Here is a 12,087-nt window from a genome sequence, read left to right on the forward strand (position 1 = left end):
TATAAAAAAATGAAAGTTTCTTTGCCTTTACACGTATTGCAAAAAAAAAAAAAAAAGGCAGCAAAAAGGTTTGCAGAGTTAAAAAGGAAAAGAAGGATGGGAGAGGAGTGGGAATATTTTGGAGGTAGGTTCAGGCATCCATTCACAGGATTATCTTTCAGACTGTCACCCTGGCAATACAGGAATGTAACGGGTAGGGGAATCATTCTTTAGGCCCACACAGCAAAACCGACTGCAACGGACTTGAGTCTTGCTGGGTACTACGTAAAGTTGTATCGATTTACTGATGGGCAGTACTGAATACACATTATCTAGAACACACTACTTTAAGCCCTGCCTAAGTCTATTTAGTTTGAAAACTTATACCGAGTTTAAGCCCACCTAAGGTCACTAAATTTAAGACCCCTGGAGACTGCACTAATTTAGCTCTGCCTTTTAAAAGATGTTTGGTTACGGTATATTTGTGTAACTTGAAATTACAATGGCAGACACAGCCTTTGAGATTTCCTTACAGCTGAGATCTAAGCGAGGAAATAAGGTTTGCTGAATAAGAACTACTCCCCGCTTCTGCCCTGGATCGATCAGTTTCCACATCACTGAGCTCCTGAAAAGCAGGGAGGGAAGAATCGCCACACAAAACCAGGCCTAATGAGGATGACAGTTATTGAAAGGGAAAAAAAAAAAAAAGTCCTAGTTAATCAGGAATCTCTCTACCATCAGCAGTAACAGAAAAGGAAGAAGCACCACAATTAGACAGAAAACATTTATATTGGCCAGCAGTCCTCAGTTCCTTCTATTATCTCTGCTTCACAATTCTTGGATTCCCAAGATACGGAAATCAGAATTAGAAATACCGCCAGTATTTCAGGTGTTATCAGCACACTACAGAATAAAGCACGGGCAAATCTCTTGCTAGGGACCATGCATTATTTAGATAATCCCTAGCCACATCACAAATGTGCGCTGCTTTTAGACTCTGGTAAATAAGACTTTTAGCCCTTACCCAAGTCTCTGTAAGGTTTGAAGAAATTCTGTCCCTTTGCATCGCTTCCGTCTTTCCCATCGCAAAGTAGGGAAAATTTAAAACTTACTAATGACATCTGTGATATAAAGTCAAGTATTTCAAGCAAACCCTGGCACTCCATCCTTACCCAGCCCTGGAGACTAGCACTTGCAGATGCGCCAGTGCTGTACAATACAACTGGACGGCAACGGCCTTCTTGCCTCACCTACAAATCACTTCACTCCGGGGAGCTTCCATCACGGATTCGACACAGTCTGAACTTTGGGTTTTGGCTTTATGATCTTTTCTTCTCGGGTGCACAGCACATGATTAAGGGACGGAATGAGGTCAGCTGCTTATTATGGGCTAATTGTTCCTGAACCAGAATACCGGTAACCGAATTTGAGAGTACAAGATCTCTGCAAAACCAGAGATCACATTCTAAAATTAGAGCGCTAATGAAGGCTCATTAATAGGCAAGAAGAATCCCTCTAGAATTCTGAAGCTTGTGCTAACTATCTATCTATATAATCTCAAACGCACTCGACGTGTATGGCATCTTAAAGTTCCTTATTCACTTACTATTCAACTATTAGCAAAGACTACACACAAGCTACATAACCCCAGTACATCGGGTACTTACAGGTATTGTTTGCAGGGTCTGACTGAACTTTTCACGTTCAGTAAGGAGCCAAGTTCTCAGAAAAACAAAGCAGCGAGGATGCAACTCTATTTTGACAGCTATCTTAAGGTGTTCTTAGGTGTACCTGGACCTGTTTGCTAAAGCCGCACATAAGCACGCTGATGTTTTCTTTACAGCACACTCATCTTGAAGCAGTTTTAGTTTCCCGTCTGTTCTAAAAGGAGAGATTATCAGATTATCTACAAACATATTACAGAATGGTTTTAGTAAGACTGTGGTTCTCTGATTTCCTGTTCTATGTAAACATTTCAGAGAAATGCGTAAGGCCAGTGGTTTCCATCTGCGATTAACGACCTATTTAAAGGAATCATTAGAATAAAATGGCTGAGCAGCTTGCAAAATACATGTCTCATACCTCTCTCATCAAAATTAAATGCGTCCTTTCTTTAGTTTAATAACATCAAGAACTCCATTCTTTCATCCACAACAGAGGTCTGGAATACAAGCAGAAAGCTAATGAAGCTACCCAACTTTCAGATGCAGAATACAGTCTGATGAATGCTCGAGGGCGAGGAGAAAACGAAGCAGGTTTCCTTTTTAAAAAAAGAGATGCTTTGAATTCGCTTGTGCATGTATATTTCTTTCCGTTATGAAAGACACACGATGAGCTGGAATCTGTTCACTGCATCACATAGCAATGGTATAAACAGATTTTTCACAAAAGAAGAAAAGGATCAGGCCTCTCATCCACCAGAATGCAATTAACAAAATGTTTGCTCTAACTGAAATACAGCCATTTGGTGTATTTGTTTAACGAAAGAGCAGGAACAGCTTATGCCAATTCAATCACCAAGACAGCAGCACACGCTTTTCTGTTCTTCCCATGTAGTCTCCAAATAACCATAATTCAGTTTGATATTTTGGAAAGTCTAAAGCCCACAAAATTCCAGAGAGAACAGATACCCAGCTGTTTTCTTTTTTTACATGGGTAAACTATTAGACTCCTCCTTTGTAAGATGTGACATACTGAAATATTTCCAAAATAGACTATAATAGCAGTAATCTGCCTGTTCTTTTTGTTGTGCATTTTTCTAATTGATATAGTGCACATCAGAGGGAGATATATTTTACCTTTATCTGATTATACATCTGCAGCTCGGGGGAAGCTTTTTTTCCATATCATGTATTTGTTTCAAGTACCCATTTTTTCTCTGATACTCAAAACTATATTTTAGCTTTGTAAAAAAAGTCTGCGTGCTCCAGCATACCTGTGGTAACAGAATAAATACAAAAGGAATCAAATTGCCAATATAAAGATAAAAATGCGTGTTTTAGTAAAGAGTAAGGAAATCGGAACCGTAAGAAAAATAAGAGCAAGAAGTAATTCCTCCTCCCACACATCAAGCCCACAGAACTGAAATGGTTTCTAGATTACACAAAGCAGCTCACCCTTGAAACGCTGATGTTGAGAATTTGTACGTGAAGCAATGCAACTTTGCTTCAAAAGGTGAGGGAAAACACACGAATTCAAACATTACCTGACACAAACATGAAGTATATAAACATGGCAAAAACAAGACAATATGTGTATTTGCATAATTTAACATTTCTACAGCAATGCAAGTGAAGACGCATGAATTCTTTTTATATCATTTTAAATGTCAGTGCTGTATATAGAATGTGAAGTGCTTTGAGTCACCGCTGTAAAACCTTTTAGTAACATACTGAAATAAAACTAAACTGCGTTTAAAAATAAATGCTCATGTACAGACTTTAAGTGATTACAGGGTTTAGTAAGGATTGAGGAAGCGACTGTAATTCTCCAACAGTGGCTCAATTCTGTACACATAGAAATCAGTCAGCTACAGAAGTGTCCTGTAAGTCAAAGTTGCCAAGCCTACCAAACTTCTCCTTTACAGCACATGTAATACCTTATATAAAAAGACAAATTAATTCAACAAATACAGCAAGAGCAAAGTGCTGCTTTCAGCCACACCCAAACAACTCCTCCAGGCTTCAACAGGAGCCTGAGCCCAAATGGTAGCATACAAACAAGAGTAAGACCTTTTCCACAAAGGAGTACACACCACTGTATTTACAGATCGATCAAGCACACTTAGCCCAGGACAGAATTCAGACATTGTTTTCATCATAAACAACAGGCTTATTACACACTTCAGATTCTAATGCTTTTAGTTTTAGCAGGAATTTTTTGAAATGAAAGTTGCAAATAACCTCCAATGCAGTTAGTCCCTTACACTTAATAAATAAGAAGCACCAAGAATCTTCATGGCATTGAGATGCACAGAACTATTAAATGGTTACAGAGTCTATTTATTTAAAAAAAAAAAAAAAAAAAGAGAAAAAAGTCCTTTGTTACTGCAGAAATCATAGTTTATGTTCTTCAAAGAATGGCCCTAGTGGTATGTTCAAGTGCCAAAACAAGCAGCAGGATGAGAGGCCGTTACTGCATGCCAAACCACTGCTCTTGATCTGCCCACTGAGCTGCTTCACTGTCACTGCCTTCCAAGTCCCCCTCTTCTCCACTTCCCTCCATATCATCCACATCTTCTTCCTGGGTCGCATCTGTTGGACTTTCCTCTTTTTCCATTTTCTGCATTCCTTCTAGCGACTTCTGATCATTTGGATCCAAACTGAGGAAAGTAAGAAAAAGAAAGTATTGTCCTAAAACTTTTTTTTCCCCCTTATATTTGTGACGTTATTGTAAAGAAAAAACAAACAAAAAAATCTCATCTTGTTGTCTGCACTTCCTGTTTAACATCATCAAGAGGTACAATTCAGTAGACGATGCAACTTCACCTCAGGCTGACCCCGAGTATTAAATCTTTATATAAAACAATTTTTGATCCCCAAGAATGCGCTTATCTAAACATCACACTCTTTCAAAAAACTGAGTCAACTCTTCCAGACAATACTAATTATAAAGTAAGATGAAAGCAGTAAAAAAAAATATAATGACTATAACTAAATATATTACGTGAAAGAAAAAAAAAGCCGATCCATTTAAGCTATATAATTATAGTGGACATAATGTGCTAGATTTAAGGTAAATGTAACTTGTTCAAATCAAAACATGGTAACATTTAACATGGTAACGCCCTAAAATAACAATTAGGTTATGTTAAATTGAATCACACTATTTAAATATACTTAATAGTTCATTTTTATATAGCACCTTCTAGTCTAAAGGAATGGATCTTAAGGTGCCTGACTATATAATGATTAACATAATGTGCTAGATTTAAGGTAAATGTAACTTGTTCAAATCAAAACATGGTAACATTTAACATGGTAACGCCCTAAAATAACAATTAGGTTATGTTAAATTGAATCACACTATTTAAATATACTTAATAGTTCATTTTTATATAGCACCTTCTAGTCTAAAGGAATGGATCTTAAGGTGCCTGACTATATAATGATTAATAACTATAAATAAATCCATGCCTTAATCCTTTCGTTAGTCAAGGAATCGCATGCCTAGTGACATGTTTAGCATTAAAGCAGTCCCTAAATTTTGCACTTCTCAGTTCAAAGCCTTATGACCAACTAATTCATTAACAGGACATCATTTGTATGTTTCTGTTGTTTTAAGGGAGAATGATATAAAGCTACCTCTAATGCACGTCCTAATCAATTAGTGGCTCAACTTTTTACTTAGTCAAGTTGATTATTGGTTCTTATAAATACACTGCGATCTCAGAGTCTCTGCTTTACCTTAGGGCAATACTGTACTGGTCCATTGCTTCCTGATATTCATTGACAGCTACAAGAAAGTCTCCCAGTATTCGGTGCAGAACACAGTCACTCTGGTTAGCCAGTGCATTCCTCAGCAAAGCAATTCCATCTTCATACTTTTGTTCTCTACCTGTTTATATGCAAAACTACAGTTTTAATTAATAGTTTAGATAAATCTATAAAAAGTCAGCGTGTAGACAAAGAGTCATCACAACACAAGACTTTCTCCCTTCAGAACTGTCAGCATGGGGGATAGCAGCGATACACTTTTTGCAAGATTAACTCTAAACAATGGCTTTTTGTTGCAGTAACTGCTACGCTCACGAGTACATATACTTTGAAGTCAAAACATTTTGTTTGCAATTGTTTTAAGTGCTGGTGTAGTATCAGTTGCTAGATGCAATTAATTCCTGGGATTTTTCCTTCAGGATAGAACTGATAAATCCCTGGGCTGTAACATCACTGTTGCATTCTTCACATTGATGAGGCTGCAGAACGCTCTTCCATGTAAAACAGTATGCTTTAAATAAATTGACATGGGGAAAAAAAAAGGAACTTACTAAGAAGTTCTGCTTTCTTTACCACAGCTTTAATGTAATCAGGTCTTTGCGTTAGCGCTTTGTCCAATAATGTTTTTGCTTTTTCCTGCGTGACTGGGTCTTCGAGACAGACTGTTGCTAACAGAGTGAGCGTCTGTGCATTTGCTCCCAGAGTTTTATACACGTTATTTGCCATAACCATAGCTTCACGGATACTGTTGGATGCTAGGTAACATTCGATGAGACCTGATGATATAAAAAGGAAAACATTTCAGTTTTTGAGTTAGCATTACAGACACTCACCCCTCCTCAATTATTTGCACTTAGTAGCAACTCAGACACCGAACAACTGACACTCCAATAAGCAAATGCAAATTGCAATTGAGAAAGTGACGCTATACATTTTAACATATCCATTCTACAGATAATTGACTTCATCACTTTTATTTATGGGCCGGTACTAAAAAAGCCTAAGACTAAGTACACCTAATCTAAGATTTTTGTCCAATTCCAGTACTGAGATATTAATGCTTCACCGGGTCTCTTCACAACTCACTATGTACTCGAAGCTGCTGTTGAGATCAACAAGATTTAAATAAATATGACAAAAGTATGACAAAACGAAGCTCCCAGTGGAACTAACCATACAGTCATCATCCAAAAGTGATCTGCTCAGAACACCCAAGTCTGTTTATATCCAGATTAAACAAAACAAAAAACAAAAAAAAGCCCTGTTTGAAAATAATTCTTATAAATACATACATTCTTTAGTATCCCTCATCTGACCTCTTCTACCAGAGCCTTCTAGGTTTTCGGGTAATAATAATTTACTTACTAGAAAGTCAGCAGGAGAAAAGAACTCCTGTCTATTCCCTTGCCTAGTCATCATCATGACACCACCTTTCACACCAAACTAATACTGTATATGTGAGTAGCTTCACTTCACTCACCTTCATAGCAATCCAGCCTGCAAGGTGCAAGACGTATTGCTTCACGGAAGTGTATAATTGCTTCTTGTACTCGGCCCATATTCCTAAGAGCAGCTCCTTTCAGCAGGAGAGCTTGAACACTGTTACTATTAAGCTGGATAGCTTTGGCTCCTAAGTATAAGGCACGGGAGTATCGTTTACTGTAGAAACTATGACACCTATGGAAAGACAAGAGGGATTGTAAACATGTACTGCCTGTGGTGCCTGTGTACATTCATAAGGTTTAAAAGCAGAAAGAAGGAAAAAAAAAGAAAGAAAAAAAGAAGTTACAGGCAACTGTTGAACTTCTTGCATTTGAAGTTAAGAATATGTGTTCAGGAAAAAAAACAACTCTTCAGGAGTTTAAAAAAAGCAGTATCAATATTAACTGTTACAGCTATTTAATGTATCGTTATTGCACAGGTGTGGTAACTCTCAATAGGTTTAAACATACAGAAAACAACCAAAATAGGTATTTATGAATAGCTAATTTAAGTTACCCTAAAACCAGAATAGATAGGATAGAAAAGCACCTTCTGAACAAAAACGCTGAATCCACTGTATCAACTGTAATCCACTGCATGCAGCAAAGCGAGTGGAGGTAAGAAAGGAAAGAAAACTTACCCAGATACCACCCAGGGTTCCGCATGTTGATCAGAAATATTGAAGAGACGGCAGCCCAAGTTCTCCACATCCTCTAGTCGACCTTCGCGTGCCAATAAATAACCATATACATCCATTCCTAAAGTGAAACGTTTGAAGATCAATCATCAAGAAATGGAAAGTTCATTCACAACAAGAAAAAACAAAAACGAAAACAAACACCTACTTTAAACTGTGCAACTACCAGCAACGGTTCAAGACACACAGCTTCTGAATGTAAATTCTGAATTGAAATCCAGGTACAACAATATACAATACACCACCGCATGGAGTAGCAGCTACATGCAATCAAGCAATGTCCCTCATCAGATCATTACACTAGGTAAACTTTCTTTTAGGATTTACTCACCTTTTATTAAGTAAGGATCCAGCATTTGTGCTTGTTCAAATTTTAGAATAGAGTTTTTATTATCTCCGGCTCTGAAATACAGGTCTGCTAAGCTCCCCAGTAAATCTACATTATCCCTCAGCAATGACTTTTTCTCTAAAGAGCTTTAAGAGAAAAAAAAAAAAGCCTGTTATTTATATAATGCCATTTTAAAGATAATTATATATAAATATATTATTTCATTACATCATGCTCTTTGAACTCTTACCAAATGGTATTTATCGCTCTTGTGTTATCTCCAGTATGCACAAAAGCATATGCCTTGATCCACACTGAAAGCCAATCCAAGTTAGGAATACTCTGAATTACGTTGATTGTCATAGAGGCCACTTCCGCACCTTTCACTGACAGCGAGAGCAAGCCTGTTCAGAATGGTATATACATCAATTTCAGCCACCATAAACTGCTTTTAATACAAATTAATTGTCTGAAGACCAGAAACTCCATCCCTTGACAAGCATAAACAAGCAGCTTGTTACAATGCTTTTTGTGCTTTGCACAGTGTAGGCATTACATATTACATGCAAATGCAAGACAGTTACCTAGTCCCAAGCATAGTTCAAATTATAATACAGTTTAATACTGAAATACTAACAATGTGCAGACACCTACCTAGTATGGCATCAAGTGCTAAAGGGCACTGCCTTAGTACTTCTTTGTAGCTCGTAACAGATGAGCGTTCTTGACCTGCTTTCTTGTATAAATTTGCCAACATCATATTGATCTACAAGCAACAGAAATGTTGGTAGAGTCAAGTATGAGAAAGGAGAAAGCCTCGCTAAGAAAAGGTCACAACTTTGTCTTCAAGCATGCCTGCCTCCCTCCCTCCTGGTTCTGGGCAGAAGACAAAATTACCTGCTCTTCTTCTGAGAACACTATAACCTACCATACAGTATAAAATTAAAATTGTTGTTTCTTTCCGAGTCCAAAGATAAAATTTACCTTCTTTTGTATTTGCATTGTGCATCTTGAAATCTCAGTGTTTTGCACATAAGAAGTCAAAAGATGGGCAAGCGTTTATATATGATGCCAAGAAGGACCTGTATATCCATTACATTAGCCTTCTTTCAGTTGATCTCTCCATATCAATGGAAGTCTTTGAGAGAATTAGCTTAGGAAGGCAGAGAAAGTTTCCATTTAGCTTCTGAATGAAGTCACGATTGATAAAAGAACAGAAATGATTTGAGCTCTACACAACACAAGTAGCTGGTTTCTGCTACGATACTTTATTTTACTAGTGTGTATAGGTAAAAAGTTTGCTTTTCTCAATCTTTTCTTCTTTTTCTGTTCTGTAAGTTGGTCTTTAAACAGAACACTTAGACGTTACTAGAGTCTAAGCCACGTACATTGTTAGCACAATACGGGAATACTGTTAACATGAAACATAGTTGATTGACCTGATACGTTAGTCTTTTAAGCCCTTTTGACATAACAGAGCCAGCAAGCAAAGACTCAACATATTTGGCACTGCAGACCACAATGGGATCTAAATATTTAACATTATCTAAACTGTTATTAAAAAGGATGAAGAGGTTTTAAAAGATGGGAGCACTGGCATTCCTTCTACTTGCCAAAGTCTTCAGCCTTTCAAGCATCTTGCACTGCTCAAACTATACAGTAAGACATGAAGCGCCATTCCATATGCATTCTGGGTTCAGGAATATATTCAAACACTTGCTCAGTTTGAGCAATCACAATTTAGCAAGTTATGTTGACTGGCTAATAGTGAAAACACCTCAGAACAGTCAACCTTGTGAGACAATTAGGCTACAAGTCTCTCCTTCAGCTCTAGCAGGTGACAGCGTGCCTCTCCTGTCCAGTGATACATAGCTCTTACATGGAGACTACGACTCCATTTTGTGGTTATAGCCAGGCAAAGTACCTTAATTTAAACAACTGCTTTGGCTCTTACATTTACATGTTTGACTCAGAACTGCAGAAAATTATTCAGTCAGGTATCTGGTAATCGCTTACTAACTTGCAGTAACTCAGCTGTTTGCAATCGCATAAATTTTTCTTCTGGTAGATGTGATCCACATTGCTTTTGTTGAGATCATCCATTATTCTTTGCCCTATGAAAACTATTCATGACAACATGCGAAGAACTATCGAATGGATGATACAGATTCCAAGCCTTATGTATAGATATACAAATGCTTTACAAACTTTTAGAATTTTAAAAAATATTGTTTCTTCATCCTTGTACACAAGCACAATTCTGTACCTGCCATGTGCAGTACTAAAGGGTTAACCAGGTAGTTCACACAAATTAAGAAAGATGCACACAAACATTTAACTCTTTCCACTTTTTTTTAATTCTTTCTAACAGAGGGAATACAAAATTTGACTGATTTTAAAGAAAAGAGGCCAAATAAACTAAGCTAATGTAAACACTAGGAAGTGTTTCCAAACAACATTTAACTAATACAAAAGCAAATACCAAGACACAAGGACATTATACCTATAGGCTACATTCTTTTTTGACCAGATACTGGCCTATAGATTCAAGATATGCTGACCAAGGACTTGTGACAGAAGTCTGCCAGAACTAACCTTTGGGGTCCTCTGTCTGGAAGGAATCCCATCCAGAATAGCAATGGCATCTTTATCTTGCTTCAGCATTGTATAACATTCAGCCATTTTATATTTCACTTCAATTTCAGATGGTAAACACTGAAATAAAAAGCAAACTTTAAAGTACGATGCTGTTTTAGTCAAGTAAAAAAACTGAGTAAGGTTTCCTCATTAAATGCTTACGCTATGTTGAAAATAATCTAGTGCAACAAAGTTAACAATGCAACCTACTGCTAGCTCATATGGCTCCTGTCTTCAAATGAAAAGCATAAACTACACATACAAAAAAAAAAAAATCTCATGTTCGAGACCATATTACATTTTGTATTAGAAAACGCCACACTGGTATTTTCAAAACAAGTTAGCCTTAAACATCAGGTTTATTTGACATGGTAAATCCACAATCTAATGCTGTAATATTGAGTCAGCAACATTAATTGTAAGGGGGAATATGATCATTTTATGCAGCACATTAGTCAATTTTTACATACCTGGCTTTGGGGAGTTGATGCGGCATTCCCAGTAGAAGGTCTCACTTTTGAAGTTTTACTTAATGCTTTTTTCTGTTGCAAGGCCATCGTGTACTTACTTACAGCATTTCTATATTCTTTATCATGGAAGAGAGAGTCTGCATGATATACAAGGAGCTGATATTTCTGAGACGGTGAAAACAGTTCCCTAGAAGAAATGCAAACAGAAAGGCCGAGATCACCTAACTGCATAAGAACGAAAACCTTACAGATCCAAAGTATTTGTAGCTTTGGTTTGTCTGGCTTCAACTTCCAACTGCTGCTGCTTCTTTACTACATTGGAAGGGCCACTACCCCCTCACAAAGGGATTATCTCTCAATTTCTTTTGTCTGTATACAAACAAATGTAATAGCCACTCCCCACACCTCATCAGTAACAACAGCTTATCTTTAGCTTGGTCACTGCTTTCCATAATGGAGCAGCCCCCATTCTCCCCGTAACAAACCACCTGTTGTCAGCGTCCACTAAAGCACATCTTGTTCGAATGGCCTCAAGCCTACAAGGCAGCCCAGCTCCTTGTACAGCTATTCTGGTCCTAATCCACACGTTCCTACGTTTTACAAACCCCTTTTATAACACTTCCAGTATGTTCCCAGAAGTGTTGAAGAGTTAGGGTTTCAGAATGGGATTTTGGCTTCAATTAGTACCTCAAAACCCATCCAAAATGTAAAATGATACCTTCCAGGGAAGTCCTGAAAAATAAAGGGAATCACTTGAGTCAGGGAAGAGCCACGACCTACACAGCGCACCCCTGGAAGGAGAAAATCGCTCCACCTCTACCAGAACGCCCATGTTGTACCGCGTACCCCAAAGGGTACAGGCTGCGCTGCTCATGCTGAACCCCGGACTGAGAGGCGCGCCGACAGAGCCGGGCTTCATCCCCTGCAGGGCCGGGGACAGGAGCACGGCGCCCGCACCACAGAGCCCGGCGGGAGGGACAGCTCTAAAAGCGAGCCTGCCTCCTTCCCTGCTCGTAGGGCTCCCCCCGCCACCCTGCGAGGTGTGTCCCCCCCGCGGCC

General features: G+C 38.2%; 1 protein-coding gene across 1 annotated transcript; it reads right to left on the minus strand.

The window, feature by feature from the left end:
* Positions 1-2,958: 2,958 nt before the first annotated feature.
* ANAPC7 (anaphase promoting complex subunit 7) lies at positions 2,959-11,860 on the minus strand. The gene is made up of 11 exons (XM_009283978.1): positions 11,747-11,860; positions 11,029-11,253; positions 10,517-10,636; positions 8,576-8,687; positions 8,172-8,325; positions 7,925-8,067; positions 7,537-7,654; positions 6,895-7,091; positions 5,966-6,190; positions 5,385-5,535; positions 2,959-4,300 (listed from the first exon to the last, which is right to left on the minus strand). The coding sequence occupies exons 1-11, from the start codon at positions 11,858-11,860 to the stop codon at positions 4,111-4,113; spliced, it is 1,749 nt and encodes a 582-aa protein (XP_009282253.1). The 3' UTR covers positions 2,959-4,110.
* Positions 11,861-12,087: the final 227 nt, after the last annotated feature.

This window comes from Aptenodytes forsteri, unplaced genomic scaffold, assembly GCF_000699145.1.
Source record: "Aptenodytes forsteri isolate BGI_AS27 unplaced genomic scaffold, ASM69914v1 Scaffold118, whole genome shotgun sequence".
NCBI classification, from domain to species: domain Eukaryota; kingdom Metazoa; phylum Chordata; class Aves; order Sphenisciformes; family Spheniscidae; genus Aptenodytes; species Aptenodytes forsteri.